The following is a 19,042-nucleotide window of genomic DNA, read 5'->3' as shown; positions in this document are numbered from 1 at the left end:
TTAATAACACTGCTAGCTTAGGTTAACTGTGAACTCCAAGCACAGATAGGACACATGGAAATTCATTTGCTTAGGCATTAATCGTCCAAACACATTTATTTTTTATTGTGACATGACATCATTGAGCTGGGCATCCTGCACCATTCCCAAAACTTTGTGGGAAGGTTGTATGCAAAACAACCATAGGACAACCAAGCTCTCACCAAGCTCTAAGAAACATATGGTTCGCAGAACGTTATGTGCTAGCTGGGAGTTTACATGACAACAATCTTTGCCAACCCAGTCTGTTTTTCCCCTTCGTTGCTGACGCATCGGTTTTGTTGCTAAAAAACCAACCAGTCTATACCCAACATGGTAGCTAGAGGCTGATTTCACACTTAAAGCACTTGCTCGGAGCTCAGCGATTTACACTGAGACCATATGCATTGCCACTCTATCAGACCTGGGTTTAACTACTATTTGAAATATTTTACATCACTTTAGTTTGCTTTAGTCTGCCTGGAGTATCAGGTGGGCGGGGTTTTACATTTTCCAATAACTCTATTGGTTCCATTGCGCCAGGAAACTCCCCACTGGGCGCACACTGGTTGAATCAACGTTGTTTCCAACATGGAATAGACGTTGAATTGACGTCTGTGCCCAGTGGGTACATCAATCCCAGCTTAAGTATTTTAAATGATTTCAAATAGTATTTGAACCCAAGTTTGCATTCCCACTTCATATGCATTCCCACCCGCAGAGACAACAGGTTAAAACGGAAGCGGGGTAGCGTACCTGGTGATATGATGTAGAAGAAGTCTTTGAAGCCGTCCATCCACACCTCGGCCAATCGCCTGTTGTTCTTGTTGATGACTTGGCCCGTGCCCCCAGGGAAGCTGTATGGGGTGGCCTTCCGGAACACATGACCCACGTGGGAACATGTTATAATCTCCAGCGAGCCGCCACACTGCCAGATCTGCACATACAAGTGGTCACACGCACATGTGGTCACAAAATCATTGTCATAATAACCCAGCAGAGCCCTCTATTCTTAACCACTCACCCTGAAAGACATCTCCAAGTTCTCTCCGCCCCAAATGTCCATCCCTGGATCGTATGTGCCTATTTCTTCAAAATATGTCCGGTCAATAGAGAATAACCCTCCAGCCATAGTAGGGGTTCTGCAAGAGAAAAACAATGAGAGTGGATAAAGAAACACATTTACAAGAGACACCTATCTTACAAAGTGAGAAACGGATCCGCTTACAAATAATCAATATCATACAGTAATATTGCTGAACAATATTGCTCGATGGACAGGATGCCCAGCTGGTCACGGGTGCACCTCAGCCACGCTCAAGGTACTAAACGATATCATAACCGCCATCGATAAAAGACAGTACTGTGCAGCCGTCTTCATCGACCTGGCCAAGGCTTTCGACTCTGTCAGTTGTCACAAAGTACAGGCTCTCTTGCTCAATCACCGTATTCTTATCGGCAGACTCAACAGCCTTGGTTTCTCAAATGACTGCCTCGCCTGTTTCACCAACTACTTCTCAGATAGAGTTCAGTGTGTCAAATCTGCGGACCTGTGGCCGGACCTCTGGCAGTCTCTATGGGGGTACCACAGGGTTCAATTCTCGGGCCGACTCTTTTCTCTGTATATATCAACGATGTCGCTCTTGCTGTGGGTGATTCCTTGATCCATCTCTACGCAGACGACACCATTCTGTATACATCTGGCCCTTCTTTGGACACTGTGTTAAGAAACCTCCAAACGAGCTTCAATGCCATACAACACTCCTTCCGTGGTCTCCAACTGCTCTTAAACGCTAGTAAAATTAAATGCATGCTTTTCAACCGATCGCGGCCTGCACCCGCCCGCTCGACTAGCATAACTACTTTGGACGTTTCTGACTTAGAATATGTGTACACCTACAAATACCTAAGTGTCTGGTTAGACTGTAAACTCTCCTTCCAGACTCATTTTAAACATCTCCAATCCAAAATTAAATCGAGAATCGGCTTTCTATTTCGCAACAAAGCCTCCTTCACTCACGCTGCCAAACATACCCTGGTAAAACTGACTATCCTACTGATCCTCAACTTTAGCGATGTAATTTACAAAATAGCCTCCAACACTCTACTCAGCAAACTGGATGCAGTCTATCACAGTGCCATCTGTTTTGTCACCAAAGCCCCATATACCACCCACCACTGCGACCTGTATGCTCTCGTTGCCAGATCCACTGGCTCCAGGTCATCTATAAGTCTTTGCTAGGTAAAGCTCCGCCTTATCTCAGCTCGCTGGTCACCATAACAACACCCACCCGTAGCACGCGCTCCAGGAGGTATATCTCACTGGTCATCCCCAAAGCCAACACCTCGTGTGGCTGCCTTTCCTTCCAGTTCTCTGCTGCCAGTGACTGGAACGAATTGCAAAAATCGCTGAAGTTGGAGACTTATCTCCCTCACTAACTTTAAGCATCAGCTATCCGAGCAGCTAACCGATCGCTGCAGCTGTACATAGCCCATCTGTAAATAGCCCATCCAACTACCTACCTCATCCCCATATTGTTTTTATTTACTTTATCTGCTCTTTTACACACCAGTATCTCTACTTGCACATCATCATCTGCACATCTATTACTCCAGTGTTAATTTGCTAAATTGTAATTACTTCACTACTATGGCCTATTTATTGCCTTACCTCCTCACGCCATTTGCACACACTGTATATAGACTTTTTCTATTGTGTTATTGACTGTATGTGTGTTTATTCCATGTGTAACTCTGTGTTGCTGTTTGTGTCGCACTGCTTTGCTTTATCTTGGCCAGGTCGCAGTTGTAAATGAGAACTTGTTCTCAACTGGCCTACCTGGTTAAATAAAGGTGAAATAAAATAAATTATAAAAAATATAATTAAAAAATGTCTGGGGGCAGAAACTCTGCTTTTATTTGATTTGGAAATAAGAGAGCAAGACATGATTCATTGCCTAGCTCTTCATCAAACAAATGGGCACTTTGGACACTACCATTTATCACACAAAAAACCTGACCTAGACTGACAATCTCAACGCAAAATGACTATGTCATTTTTTGAACCACTCTCTGCCGTTTTCATTCTGCTAAAGAGAAGCAAACAGACACAGCTAGGGGCTTGGAGATGACTATCTTCTTTTAAGACAATGAAAATCTGATTTATGAAGCATTGAGGGACACCATCATCATACCACGTTGTTGCTCTGTCCAATAAAATACATTTGATGGAGAGGTTTGTCAATATTTTTGCAGCACCAGCTCCATTGACGTATTTTTTTGTATTCCAAAATGAAACTAGCTACACCATGAAACTACAACTATATCTGTATCAAATAACAAAACAAAAACATATAAAAACATTGGCCTCGCAGCTAAGTCAGTACTTCACAGAAATGCAATCTATCTCTATCTCCAAATGATACAGCTTTGACAGCTATCGGAGAAGAGGGCTTCTAAAGAAATCCACACCAATGATGTCAGCTCTGCGACTTCCCAGCACTACAAACAACCTACTCTCAGCTGAAATGATAACGCCAGAGCGAATATTTGTTGTCTTACGAGTCTTTTCAGTAAACTGTTCTTTAATGTCCTCCGCTGCATTTTATCATTGTTCCCCTCTAATCAGGGACTGATTTAGACCTGGGACACCAGGTGTGTGCAATTAATTATCAGGTAGACTAGCAGGGCCCGTACCTCGTAGGGTAAGAGTTGAGCCCCCGTGCTTTATAGTGCCCTACTTTTACAAAAGTAGGGCACTATAAAGAGAATAGGGTGCCAAATAAACTCATTTCAACTCGGGCACAGATAAAGGCATATTCAGTATGTGTCTTGTGTGTACCTGAGTGGTAATGTCCTGTCCCCTTTGCGCCTGTCCATTTCTCTCTGAGGCACGGGGTACCAACGGAAATTCAGCTTCCAGTTGAATCCTCCGTAGGTCATGTCTGAGCCTGCCATGTATTCAAACGTCTCGTCGCTGATCACATCGATTATAGGACATACCACAGACCTCCTAAACAACCACGAAGAGAAAGATAAGGCATTCATTTGACAAGAAATTCATTGACAGCCTAAACAACCACAGAGAAATTGAAAGCATTCATTATACAGGAAATAGTGAAAGAAAGCCCTAGATAAATGACATGTGGAATCAACTTCAGAAAATGACTTTGAAGAACTGTGCAGTCTCTACAATTAATTCACTTTCTTCCCTTAAACCCCCAAACTTTGTGTTATTTCCATGAACAATATTCCACGTCTGGTTATATTAAACTGCTTGGCCGGCAGAGCCAACAGCATTAATTCATCCACAAAATAAATAATAAAAGAATAAATCATTTACAAAGCTAATGGTGCCCTAACTGTTCATTCTTCAGGTGAGCGCCGAGACAAATTGCTAACTGCTGACCCTGCATTTCTACAGCGGTGGCATTATCCCCAGCTTCATTATGAGTTTATTTCAATATTAGTAAATCATCGGCTGGTCCATACTCATTATAAACATATCTATTAGGATAACAACACTGACCGGAGGTAACATAATGCTTCAGTGGGAAGCTACTTACAGTCAAAGAAAATGGAATATATGCATGTTGATTATGTTGACAATGACAATACAGTATGGATATATGGCCTCAGACTGTTTGCTTCAGTGGGAGTTTTACAGTAAAGCTGAAGGTAACCTTAAGGCGGCTTCTCAAATGGCACCCTATTCCCTAGTGCACTACTTTTGACCAGGGCCCATAGGGCTTTGGTCAAAAGTAGTGTACTACGTAGGGAAATAGGGTGCCATTTGGGACTTAACCTCTAGGTGCTGCAGGGGAATTCATTCAACGCATCCCCTTCACTCAGCATCCACTTCACTTCCTGGTCTAAATCTAATCAGTGTTTGTGCACTTTTATGCTCCTGCACATACTTTTACACATCAATAAACGTGCAGGATCATAAAAGTGTAATGGCTCGATAATATAATCTCCTCGGTAATACAAAACTAATTTCTGCCTGGCACCTGAGGCAAAATGGGTAGATGTCCGACACCAGATAAGAGAGATAAGGGGGGAGGGGCAAATGCATTTTCAGTCCATCTACAATTTCTCCCGTTTATGTAGAAGGAACCCTTCACCCACCGAACAAGCAAGTGCAATCCTGAAACAGGATTAGAATAACCACACCATTACTTCATTACAATAACCACGACAACAAGTAATAGGATTTAAACCCTGCTGTCACTTAAAATAGCCATCATCAACTGACTCAGTGCAATCACATTCTACTGTGTCTACTACGGTATAAAGAAGCGACAGACAGCATTTCGACAAAACAAGCTGCCACTCAGCTATGGCTGCCTTTGAAAAGGAGCACACAGCTGTCACGGGCATTGGTGTCGTTGTCTGCTATAAAGTCGAGCTAGTGTCTACCATTAATGTCAGATCAGTTTTCAGATGACACAGAAGACAAGCGGAATGCTAATGAGTTAGCATCTCACTGAGGCAGCAGGAAGAGAACAGAGCAGAGATGATTTGCTTCGAGCATCAGCACCCCCATGTCTATCCAGTGCCATGTGTTCCATTTACATCGAGAGGGGTGATGGTGAAGCTCCTTACCGGTCCTCTTTGATCCTGGCCAGCAGAGGCTCCAGCCAGCCCACTGTGCATTCACAGTGGGCGTCCAGGAAGGTGATGACCTGTCCCCGTGTGGCAGCTGCCCCCCTCAGCCTGGCCCGGATCAGCCCCGTCCGCTGCTCCATCCGCAGGACCCGCACTCGAACCTCCAGCGTCCGAGCATAGTTCTCTAGCTTCTTTCCCAAGAAGTCTGACAGAAGAGGACACATCAGAGAGGACATGTTTCAAACGCCGAAATAACTTGTTCATTCACAGTTATCAAGGCAAGGGCCGATTTTCTTTCAAATGTGGTATATTATTATCCTTCAACACAAAGAATTGCATGGTTAAACAGACATGTTTCGAACTCCCATAGAACTTCATTGTGCAGTGTTGTTTTCCACAATTATCAAGGGACGATTGTCTTTCAAACTTTGTACCTACCACATTTAATGTGGTGGATATTATCACACAATACTAAGAACTGCATGTATTAATCCCAGAGTGACCCTTTAAACTCAGTGAAGCTAGTTAGTTGATGGTTTAGGTTGGACCCAGCTTCAGTACCTCTCTCACTGGCGTCGTCCACCAGCAGGATCTCCTGCAGCAGGTGCCGTGGCGAGCGGTTGATGACACTGTGGACGGTGCGGAGCAGGGTGCTCCACGCCTCGTTGTGGAACACGATCACTATACTGGTGTTGGGGAGATCGTCCGCGTACACCTTCGTCTTGCAACTGATGGACAGAACACACGAGCTCTGGTTGAGAGGTCAAATGTGCTGCTACTGATGCTTGTCTACAGTAGAATTCTATCAACAGTGAGCATAGTTGTGTGACATGCTTGTGGATGTAAAATATATGTGGCTGAAATTTACCTCAGAGCATTGTAACAAAATGAACTGCTTTCAAACAAAGCTAAAGTTGACAAGACTTAGTATATGCTGCACCAGTGTTTCCCCTAGGATTTTTTTCAGCAGTGGTGGCAAGGGTGCATCGCTTCTAGACGTTAGCACAATGACATGCTAGCTTTTCCCATAGATTTCCAATTATTGATTCAATGACTATCCATTTAAAAGCTAATCTCAGCAGAAATTACATGTCACGTCCTGACCAGTTAAGGGTTATTTGTTGTTGGAGTTTGGTCAGGATGTGGCAGAGGGTATTTGTTTTATATGGTTTGGGGTGGTGGTGTAGGTAGTAGGTCGTTTTATTTATGTATTCCGGGGGTTTTGGGCACTGCTCTGTGTTTATGTATTTCTATGTTTAGTTAGTTAGTTGTGGGTATAGGTTCTAGGTTCGTTTTCTATGTATAGTTAATTGGGATGGGACTCCCAATTGAAGGCAGGTGTGTTGAGTTGCCTTTGATTGGGAGTCCTATATAATAGGGTGTGTTTGTCTTTGTGTTTGTGGGTAGTTGTTTTTGCACTGCGTTTTGTATAGCCTGCAAAACTGTTGCTGTCGTGAGTATCATGTATTGTTTTTTCCCTGTGGATGCTTTACTTTTGTTTATTAAAAAACTATGAGTATCCACATACCCGCTACAGTTTGGTCAATTCAACACGGCACCTTTTGTGACATTACATGAATATAGCACCTTAGAGACTGCTGCCCTAAATACATAGACTTGAAATCACTGGCCACTTTAATAATTGGAACACTAGTCACTTTAATAATGTTTACATATTTTCCACTACTCATCTCATATGTATATACTGTATCTCTACGTATTTTAGTCTATGCCGCTCCGACATTGTTCGTCCAAATATTTATAAATTCTTAATTCCATTCCTTTACTTAAAATGTGTGTGTATGGTTGTGAAATTGTTAGATATTACTTGTTAGATATTACTGTAAACATGTGTATGTGACCAATAAAATGTGATTTGATTTGAACACTGTGTTGTGCTAAATGGCAATCTGCTTCACACACACAGGCTGTGTCCCAAATGGCACCTTATTCCTTATATAGACCACTACCTCTGACCAGGGCCCACATACAGTTCCTTCAGAAAGCATTCACACCCCTTCACTTTTCCCACATTTTGTTGTGTTACAGCCTGAATTTAAAAACAGATTACATTGCCATTTTTTGGTCACTGACATACACATAATACCCCATAATGTCAAATTGGAATTATGTTTATTGAATTCTTTACTAATTAATTAAAAATGAAAAGCTGAAATATCTTCAGTCATTAGGTATTCAACCCCTTTGTTATGGCAAGCCTAAATAAGTTCAAAAATGTGCTTAACAAGTCACATAATAAGTTGCATGGACTCACTTTGTGTGCAATAATAAAGTTAAATAAAATAAAATGACTACCTCATTTCTGTAACCCACACATACAACTATGATCTGGAAGGTCCCTCAGTTGAGCAGTGAATTTCAAACACAGATTCAACCACAAAGACCAGGGAGGTTTTCCAATGCTTCACAAAGAAGGGCACCAATTGGTAGATGGGTAATCATAAAAAGAAGGAAGCCTGTACAGAATAAAAATATTCCAAAACATGCATCCTGTCTGCAACAAGCCATTAAAGTAATATTGCAAAACATGTAGCAAAGCAATTCACTTTTTGTCTTGAATACAAAGTGTTATATTTGGGGCAAATCCAATACATTACTGAGAACCACTCCATATTTTTGAGCATAGTGGTGGCTGCATCATGCTTGTAATCATTAAGGACTGGGGGAGTTTTTTGGGATAAAAAACACAGGCAAAATCCTAGATGAAAACCTGCTTCAGTCTGCTTTCCACCAGACACTGGGAGATGAATTCACCTTTCAGCAGGACAATAACCCAAAACACAAGGCCAAATCTACACTGGAGTGGCCTAGTTACAGTTTTGACTTAAATCTACTTGAAAATCTATGGAAAGACCTCAAAATGGTTGTCCAGCAAAGATCAACAACCAATTTGACAGAGCTTGAAGAATAATGGGGAAATCTTGTACAATCCAGGTGTGGAAAGCTCTTAGAGACTTACCCAGAAAGACTCACAGCTGTAATCACTGACAAAGATGCTTAAAATGAGATATTTCTGTATTTCATTTTCAGTAAAAATAAAAATGTAATAACATGTTTCACTTTGTCATTATTGGGGTTTTGTTTTGTAGGCTGTGTTTCAGGCTGTAACACAACAAAACGTGGACTAAGTCAAGGGATATGAATACTTTATGGAGGCACTGTATTGAATAGGGTGCCATTTGGGATGCAGTCACATACTCCCAGAGATACAGACCAAGGGCAGGGCAAGCCTGTCATGTAGTGTAGATTGTAATGTTGAATAAAGTATGAGGAGGGTGCATTAAAGATAGAGAGGAGGCAGCGGGGGTTGGAAGTGGGAGGTGACAGGAGGTGACAGGCGATTGGAGCGGATAGTAGGTTTATCCCGTTCACCCCACTACGGGTGACAGAACAGACTGACAGAATGGGAACACCAGGGTAGCTAGCTACTAGCCTCTGAGCGATCATCTTATTTCTTTCAACCACAGCCTATTACACCCCACGACAATACCTCTCTCTCACACAGTCTTGCAAAGCCAAGCTGATTTCTTTAATAACGTTCCAAGGTGTACTGGCGAGTTTGAGGAAGATTTTGAGATGCAATTAGTACGATTCTGCAGCTTGGCACTCTCTTGGGGTGAAATAAAATCAATAGACCACAGATCTATATCTACAGTTCTTTCGCTCTCCATTTTGTACAAATTCTTCATTATAAACTGGGTGGTTCCAACCCTGAATGCTGATTGGCTGATATCTGTGGTATATCAAACCGTATACCACGGGTATGACAAAACATGTATTTTTACTGCTATAATTACGTTGGTAACCAGTTTACAATAGCAATAAGGCACCTCAGGGGTTTGTGGCCAATATACCCCGGCTAAAGGCTGTTCTTACGTACAACGCAAAGCGGAGTGCCTGGATACAGCCCTTATATATTGGCCATATACCACAAACCCCTGAAGTGCCTTATTGCTTAAATATACTATAGGACTAGTTCATTAAAGTGGAATTCATAATTAGCTAAATCTACAAGCATTAAACTTAGCACAATCCTTGTACATGTGTGAAATGGAGTGCGTGCAGTGTTCACATATATTGAAAATGTTCCTTTTTTGTGATAACTTTTCATATAAAATGTTATAGCAATGTAAACCCCATGGGGGACAGTTGATTTGAGGCGGTAGGTAATATATAAACAATATAGACAATGTTCACAGTATTGGCATATGCTTATATTCTCTGCATCGTTTTTTTATATTGTTGTATTGACAATGTTCCTATTTTCAATACAACGAAGAGCACATTCTAAAGAGCAGTTGACAAAGAATGTTCTGTAGGAATACATAAACACGAAATCACTGGGCTGTCTCCCGGAGAGAAGACTGTCTCTAGATCAGCTGCTCAAGGTAAATGTGGATCATATTTCACCCAAATTGCTCTTTGGGTTTTCATTATCCAGCTCTAGTAGGTCTTGGGCGACAGTAAACAAAGCCCTTCTCCCATTCAGACTGTCATGGCTGAAGTAAACACCCGAAGACTGTGATGGATCCAACACGGGCAAATAATCTCTCTAAGTCTAATGTTCTTCAATTAGAGCAGTGGTGTCTGGTGGCACTTTCAAATCGGATGACGGCCTCATTGTAATCGCCGTAACGGAACAAACGGAATGGTATGAAAAACATCAAACACATGGTTTCCATGAGTTTAGATGCCGCTCCATTCATTCCATTCCAGTCAGTACTATGAGTCCTCGTCCCCTCACCAGCCACCACTGAATTAGAGTATGTTACATCATGGAATGAATCCTGAGGAGTCCGAGGACTCAAAAAGGGGTGAGACGCAGTGTGAAACGTTTAATATCTCCTTTCATTCTGTCCTAATGGGTCGTTTTCATCAAAGTTAACAAATTGGTTCATTCCAGACGATATCAAAATGTTCTGTTGAACCTTAGTTATTTGGTAGACAGTCTCTTTTGCTTCGCATTGCTGTTAATAATCCGCCAGCGGCTGCTCCTAAAATGACACGCCATGTTGTAATCCTCAAAGTTGTGTGTCAGCGTAGTGTGGTTTCCAGTGAATTCAGCGGAAGTTTCTGGACTAAAACAACTATCGAAAAAGGCAGAAAGTAGATCCAAAATGTCAGCCCTTTTGAGAACCGGAGCATGTTGCAAAGTGAAGTGGAGGTATTAGGGCTTCTGAGGAGTAGCGGTAGAAGGTTACAGGGTTGTTAAAAGTGGGTGGTGTGTGTGTAGTGCCGAGTAAAGAGGTCAGCGGTGTAATTCACAGAAAAGGCCAAGTTCACTCACCCGTCCAGTCTCACATCCGGCAGACTCCTGTTGAGAGCAATCATGTCGCTGGCCATCAGATTGAACTGGTTAATCTTAAAGAGCTCCTTCATTTTCTCCTGCTCGTCCTTTGCGATTACCACCGCCTTCCCCATCTCCCCTGGGCCCTCGTGGGCTCGCGACATGACCGCTAAAAACAATAGGGAGACATGTTGCATATTTTATACTTCCGTGTTCTATTTTATATTTCACTGTTATTTCAATGGAAGCGGGACGTCCAAACATTCAACTTCCGCTACTGAAATTTGCTAAATGTAGCTACAACTATTATAGTGTATATATTACTAAAGGTACAGTACTGTGGCAAGCAAATGAACTTAAAATGAACCGTGAGCAAATGAAGCATGCTGTAGACTAGACTAGAGTGTTTCTAACAGAAGAATATTGACCTCAGATCACTCGGTACCAGTACCCCTTGTATATAGCCTCGTTATTACTATTTTATTGTGTCACTTTTTATTATTTTTTGCTTTAGTTTATTTGGTAAACTGTACTGTTGGTTAAGGGCTTGTAAGTAAGCATTTCACGGTAAAGTCTACACTTGTTGTATTCGGCTCATGTGACAAACAACGTTTGATTCGATTTGTCTAACAGAGAAAGACTGGCCTCAGATCAGTGTAAAATGAAATATGCCACATCATCAGGATTTGTCTAACAGAGAAAGACTGGCCTCAGATCAGTGTAAAATGAAATATGCCACATCATCAGGATTTGTCTAACAGAGAAAGACTGGCCTCAGATCAGTGTAAAATGAAATATGCCACATCATCAGGCTTTGAACGCTGAGGTCATTAAAATGTTCCTACCAGCCAATGACATGCTGATCAGTCTGACACTGATGCAGCTTCGCCAAGCATTCTGGATCCATTAACTACTATTCTTATCATCTGCCGTACAGTCATGTCCTCCTAGTCAAGCATCATCTGGGCCTGTTGGAAAATCCACGATTTGTCCAGAGATTTAGGGCGAGCCCTTCTCTCTCTCTCTCTCTCTCTCTCACACTGATGAATGAGGAAGAAGTGAGAGCATTACAACAGCAGCCCTCATTGCTGTTTAAAAAAGATCAGCTCATATATCTGATCAATCAGCATTACTGAAGATCCATTAAAGCCTTGAGAACAAGCGGCCTCTGCTGCACATTGCTCCACAATTATCCAAAGGTAAATAATCTCCAGTGGAATTATGCTCCGCTCTCCGATAATCTCTTAAACCAGAGGCAGTGATTTCCATGGGGGACAATTCACATTTGCTCCAGGCCCCAGGTTAAGAGGATTCCTATTTCGCATTCCAAATGGCACCCTATTCCCTTTACAGTGTGCTACTTTTGACCAGAGCCCAATGGGCCCTGATCAAAAGTAGTGCACGATGAAGGGAATAGGGTGCATTTGGGACGCACCCCCAGTCAACCCTCCTAGAGCTCCAATGCTGGGTTAGTGGAGGTTTAGACTCTGATCTGATCGAGGTTCTTCTCGGCGGTGACACCCTCCATTAGGACAATGGCTTAAACCCGATGGGCTTGCAGAGAGAGCTGAGCTGGATTATTCAATGAACTATCCATCTAACACATGCCCACCACAGCCACTCAGATCATCCATCAATCTATTTGTACAGACACTACATTAGATATATGTTGCACAAAGAGCTGAAGGCCAGCGATACTGTCTGAAACATACTATAATTGTAACCTCACTGATTGAAAATGGGTTTAAATGTATAGGGAGGTAACAAACATTTCAGCTTCAACTGAGGGACTTATAGTCTCTCTCTCTTTCTCATGAGACAGTACATCAAATCAATCAAATGTTATTTATCACATGCTTCATAGACAACAGGTGTAGACTAACAGTGAAATAGTTACTTACAGGTCCTTTTCCAAAAATGCAGAGTTGAAGGTAAAATGTTAATAAAAAATATAAATAGTGACACGAGGAAAAAATACACAGTGAATAACAAATAAAAATAAAGAGTAAAAACAACATGGCTACATATAGGGAGTAGAAAATAACATGGTTATATATAGGTAGTAGAAAATAACATGGTTATACATAGGGAGCAAGTCAAAAGTTTGGACACACCTACTCATTCAAAGGTTTTTCTTTATTTGTATTATTTTCTACATTGTAGAATAATAGTGAAGACGTCAACACTATGAAATAAAACATATGGAATCATGTAGTAACCAAAAAAGTGTTAAACAAATCCAAATATATTTAAATGTGAAATTCTTCAAAACAGCCACCCTTTGCCTTGATGACAGCTTTGCACACTCTTGGCATTCTCTCAACCAGCTCCATGAGGAATGCTGTTCCATAAGTCTTGAAGGAGTTCTCACATATGCTGAGCACTCTTTGGCTGCTTTTCCTTCACTCTGCGGTCCAACTCATCCCAAACCGTCTCAATTGGGTTAAGGTCGGGTGATTGTGGAGGCCAGGTCATCTGATGCAGCACTCCATCACTCTCCTTGGTCAAATAGCCCTTACACAGCCTGGAGGTGTGTTTTGGATCATTGTCCTGTTGAAAAAAATGTTTTGTCCCACTAAGCGCAAACCAGATGGGATGGCGGATCGCTTCAGAATGCTGTGGTGGCCATGCTGGTTAAGTGTGCCTTGAATTCAAAATAAATCACAGACAGTCTCACCAGCCAAGCACCCCCACACCATCACACCTCCTCCTCCATGCCTCACGGTGGGAACCACACATGAGGAGATAATCCATTCACCTACTCTGCGTTTCACAAAGACATGGCGGTTGGAACTAAAAATCTCAAATTTGGACTCATCAGACCAAAGGACAGATTTCCACTGGTCTAATGTCCATTGTTCGTGTTTCTTGGCCCAATCATGTCTCTTCTTATTATTGGTGTCTTTTAGTAGTGGTTTCTTTGCAGCAATTCGACCATGAAGGTCTGATTCACACAGTCTCCTCTGAACAGTTTAGATGTGTCTGTTACTTGAACTCTGTGAAGCATTTATTTGGGCTGGAATTTGAGGTGCAGTTAACTCTAATGGACGTATCCTCTGCAGCAGAGGTAACTCTGGGTCTTCCTTTCCTGTGGCGGTCCTCATGAGAGCCAGTTTCATCATAGCGCTTGATGGTTTTTGCGATTGCACTTGAAGAAACTTTCAAAGTTCTAGAAATGTTCCACAATGACTGACCTTCATGTCTTAAAGTAATGATGGACTGTTGTTTCTCTTTGCTTATTTGAGCTGTTCTTGCCATAATATGGATTTGGTCTTTTACCAAATAGGGCTATCTTCTGTATACCACCCCCTAAATTGTCACAGCACCACTGATTGGCTCAAACGCATTAAGAAGGAAAGAAATTCCACTTGTTAATTGAAATGCATTCCAGGTGACTACCTCATGAAGCTGGTTGAGAGAATGCCAAGAGTGTGCAAAGCTGTCATCAAGGCTAAGGGTCGCTACTTTGAAGAATCTCAAATACAAAATATATTTTGATTTGTTTAACACCTTTTTGGTTACTACATGATTCCATAAATGTTATTTCATAGTTTTGATGTCTTCACTATTATTCTACAATGTAGAAAATAGTAAAAATAAAGAAAAACCCTTGAATGAGTAGGTGTGTCCAAACTCTTGACTGGTACTGTAGGTAGGGGTAAAATGACAACAGAATAGATAATAGACAGTATGTCACAGTTGTCTTCGTCTTCTGACGATAGTGCGAAATCGTCATCAGAAAAGGTAGACCAAAACGCAGCAGAGTCGATAGAGTTCATCTTGAACATTTAATGAAATCAACACGAATACAAAAAACAACAAACAAGAAAACGAACGATAACCTGACAGTCTGCAAAGCAAAGCTCAACACAGCACAATCACCCACAAATAACAAACACAAACACACCCTCATATATGGGACTCTCAATCAAAGGCAGATAGACAACACCTGCCTTCAACTGAGAGTCCCAACCCCAATTAACCAGACATAGAAACAGACATACTAGACTAGACATAGAATAACTGAAAACCAAACAGTGCCCAAAAACCCCGGAATACTTAAACCAAATGACCCTTCACCAAAACACACCACCCCGAACCACATAAAACGAATACCCTCTGCCACGCCCTGACCAAACTACAAAACAATTAACCTTATATACTGGCCAGGACGTGACAGTACCCCCCCCTTAAAGGTGCTACCCCGGAAGCACCTTAACAAAAAAAAATAACCCCAAACAATACTCAAAAGAAAAATTCCCCCTTACTAAAGGGAGGGAAGGGAGGGTGGCTGCCGTCAATGACGGCACTGTGCTACACCCCCCCTCCCCAACCCACCTATATCAGGAGGTGGCTCCGGCTCAGGCCGTTCCAGGCTGTCTGGGCAGTCTGGCAACTCGGGACAGTCTGGGCAGTCTGGCAACTCGGGACAGTCTGGGCAGTATGGCAACTAGGGACAGTCTGGGCAGTCTGGCAACTCGGGACAGTCTGGGCAGTCTGGCCACTCGGGACAGTCTGGGCAGTCTGGCCACTCGGGACAGTCTGGGCAGTCTGGCCACTCGGGACAGTCTGGGCAGTCTGGCCACTCGGGACAGTCTGGGCAGTCTGGCCACTCCGGCAGTTCAGGGCAGTCTGGCCACTCCGGCAGCTCAGGGCAGCCTGGCCACTCCGGCAGCTCAGGGCAGCCTGGCCACTCCGGCAGCTCAGGGCAGCCTGGCCACTCCGGCAGCTCAGGGCAGCCTGGCCACTCCGGCAGCTCATGGCAGCCTGGCCACTCCGGCAGTTCAGGGCAGTCTGGCCACTCTCCGGCAGTTCAGCGCAGTCTGGCCACTCTCCGGCAGTTCAGCGCAGTCTGGCCACTCCGGCAGTTCAGCGCAGTCTGGCCAATCCGGCAGTTCAGCGCAGTCTGGCCACTCCGGCAGTTCAGCGCAGTCTGGCCACTCCGTCAGTTCAGCGCAGTCTGGCCACTCCGGCAGTTCAGGGCAGTCTGGCCACTCTGGCAGTTCAGGGCAGTCTGGCCACTCCGGCAGTTCAGGGCAGTCTGGCCACTCCGGCAGTTCAGCGCAGTCTGGCCACTCCGGCAGTTCAGCGCAGTCTGGCCACTCCGGCAGTTCAGCGCAATCTGGCCACTCCGGCAGTTCAGCGCAGTCTGGCCACTCCGGCAGTTCAGCGCAGTCTGGCCACTCCGGCAGTTCAGCGCAGTCTGGCCACTCCGGCAGTTCAGCGCAGTCTGGCCACTCCGGCAGTTCAGCGCAGTCTGACCACTCCGGCGACTGTTGACTGGCGGGCAGCTCCGACGACTGTTGACTGGCGGGCAGCTCCGACGACTGTTGACTGACGGGCAGCTCCGACGACTGTTGACTGACGGGCAGCTCCGACGACTGTTGACTGACGGGCAGCTCCGACGACTGTTGACTGACGGGCAGCTCCGACGACTGTTGACTGGCGGGCAGCTCCGACGACTGTTGACTGGCGGGCAGCTCCGACGACTGTTGACTGGCGGGCAGCTCCGACGACTGTTGACTGGCGGGCAGCTCCGACGACTGTTGACTGGCGAGGCTGGGTTTACGCACTTGCAGTTTAGTGCGGGGAGCGGGAACAGGACGAGTCGGACTGGGTGGACGCACTTCCGGGTCCGCACGAGAGACAGGAGCTGGAAACCCAGGGCTATGGAGGCGCACAGCCGGTCTTGATCTTACCTCCTGCACAACCCGCCTTGGCTGGATGGAACTAGTAGCCCTGTACGAGCGGGGTGCTCGCACAGGGCAGACTGGGCCGTGCAGGGGCCTGATGGTAGCCGTGCGTAGAGCGGGAGTTGGGTAGCCTGGTCCCCGGAAGCGTACCGGCGACCAGATGCGCTGCGCAGGCATCCTCCTACCAGGCTGGATGCCCGCTCTAGCACGGCACCTGCGAGGGGCTGGAATAACTCGCACCGGACTGTGCGTGCGTATGGGTGAGGTAGTGCGCTTCTCAGCGAAACATGGCGCTCCCCACCCAATACGCTCCTCCACATAACCACGGGTAGCTGGCTTCCGGCTCTTCCTTCGCCTAGCCAAACTACCCGTGTGCCCCCCCAAAAAAATTTCTTGGGGGTGCCTCTCGTGCTTCTCCCTCAGCGCGTCTCTGGCCTCGTACCATCGCCTCTCTGCCTTGGCTGCCTCAATCTCCCACTGCGGGCGCTGATACTCCCCAGCCTGATGCCAAGGTCCGGCCCCGTCCAGAACTTCCTCCCAAGTCCACTTCTCCCGCCAGTCCAACTCGTATTTCCTCCGCTCCTTCCTCTGCTGCTTGGTCCTTTGGTGGTGGGTGATTCTGTCACAGTTGTCTTCGTCTTCTGACGATAGTGCGAAATCGTCATCAGAAAAGGTAGACCAATACGCAGCAGAGTCGATAGAGTTCATCTTGAACATTTAATGAAATCAACACGAATACAAAAAACAACAAACAAGAAAATGAACGATAACCTGACAGTCTGCAAAGCAAAGCTCAACACAGCACAATCACCCACAAATAACAAACACAAACACACCCTCATATATGGGACTCTCAATCAAAGGCAGATAGACAACACCTGCCTTCAACTGAGAGTCCCAACCCCAATTAACCAGACATAGAAACAGACATACTAGACTAGACATAGAATAACTGAAAACCAAACAGTGCCCAAAAACCCCGGAATACTTAAACCAAATGACCCTTCACCAAAACACACCACCCCGAACCACATAAAACGAATACCCTCTGCCACGCCCTGACCAAACTACAAAACAATTAACCTTATATACTGGCCAGGACGTGACATAGTAGCAACAGCAGCAGGAGCACATGTGAAAGTGTGTGTGTGTGTGTGTGTGTGTGTGTGTGTGTGTGTGACCACATGTGCGTGAGACCACTTGCATGTGCAGATCTGGCAGTGTGGCGGCTCGCTGGAGATTATAACATGTTCCCACGTGGGTCATGTGTTCCGGAAGGCCACCCCATACAGCTTCCCTGGGGGCACGGGCCAAGTCATCAACAAGAACAACAGGCGATTGGCCGAGGTGTGGATGGACGGCTTCAAAGACTTCTTCTACATCATATCACCAGGTACGCTACCCCGCTTCCGTTTTTAACCTGTTGTGTGTGAGACTGTGTGTGCATAGTCAGTGCCAGGTAGTCCGGGTATCCATTGGAGGTAGTCCGGGTATCCATTTGATAAGTGACTATATCTTCAATTCCAAGATTTGAAACACAATGTGGTCAGAATTATTTCATGTGTTTTTGAAAGAATGATCTATTTCTGTTTTTGAAGCTTTCTCAACTAGAGGATATTCTTTACAGGAGGACCTATTCAGATCTACTGTACACCCAGAAATGGCACAGAATGTTCTGGGAACCAACAATGTTGACATGCTGACTATGTATGCATAATTGATTCATAAAATCAATAAGCTATTTGCTTAGTGAGTAGGTGATTTCGGTAACTATTGTATACTTCTGACGCCTGCTACAATGGCTTACCCATTACCAAACGCTTACCCTCTTGCACAGCTTTCATCGAATCCCATTCGTAATGGAAACGTTTTGTTGGGTTTAACGTCAAATGGCGCCCATTTCATTGATGTTCGTATTCCTCTCTTGTATTATTTGTTATTGTTGTAGTATTGTCGAGAAGGAACCTGCAAGTAAGCATTTAGTTGAACGGTGTTTACCATGTATATCCTGTACATACAACACAACTAATAACTTGAAACATATGGTGTGTGTGTGTGTGTGTTGGGGTGTCAGTGTAAGTATGTGTGAGACTGTGGGTAAAGTACAGTGTGTGTGTGTATAGAGTCAGTGCAACAGAGGTAACCATTTGCAGGAAACAATTTGATAAGCTATTTAGAAGTCTTGTTTAGAAGTCTGTTCAGGGTCTTGTTGGTTCCAGACTTGGTGCATCGGTACCGCTTGCCGTGCTGTAGCAGAGAGACCAGTCTGTAGCTTGGGTGGCTGGAGTCTTTGAGCCTTTTTTGGGCCTTCCTCTGACACCACCTGGTATAGAGATCCCGGATGTCAGGGAGCTCGACCCAAGTGATGTACTGCGCAGTACGCACTACCCTCCGTAGTGCCTTGCGGTCGGATGCC

General features: G+C 44.5%; 1 protein-coding gene across 2 annotated transcripts in view; it reads right to left on the bottom strand.

The window, feature by feature from the left end:
• The window catches only part of LOC115160693 (polypeptide N-acetylgalactosaminyltransferase 13), a 52,331-nt gene that overhangs the window by 19,213 nt on the left and 14,076 nt on the right, over positions 1-19,042 (bottom strand). For both annotated transcript variants that reach the window (XM_029710958.1, XM_029710959.1), the window contains exons 3-8: positions 10,934-11,102; positions 6,187-6,353; positions 5,623-5,830; positions 3,860-4,030; positions 1,043-1,160; positions 775-955 (exon numbers count right to left, since the gene is read on the bottom strand). In XM_029710958.1, the coding sequence (XP_029566818.1) occupies positions 775-955; positions 1,043-1,160; positions 3,860-4,030; positions 5,623-5,830; positions 6,187-6,353; positions 10,934-11,102 (1,014 nt within the window). The remainder of the gene's footprint in view (positions 1-774; positions 956-1,042; positions 1,161-3,859; positions 4,031-5,622; positions 5,831-6,186; positions 6,354-10,933; positions 11,103-19,042) is intronic.

Source organism: Salmo trutta, chromosome 24 (genome assembly GCF_901001165.1).
Source record: "Salmo trutta chromosome 24, fSalTru1.1, whole genome shotgun sequence".
Taxonomy (NCBI): domain Eukaryota; kingdom Metazoa; phylum Chordata; class Actinopteri; order Salmoniformes; family Salmonidae; genus Salmo; species Salmo trutta.
Note: the sequence above shows the minus strand (reverse complement) of the source record. Positions and strands in the feature narration are given on the sequence as shown.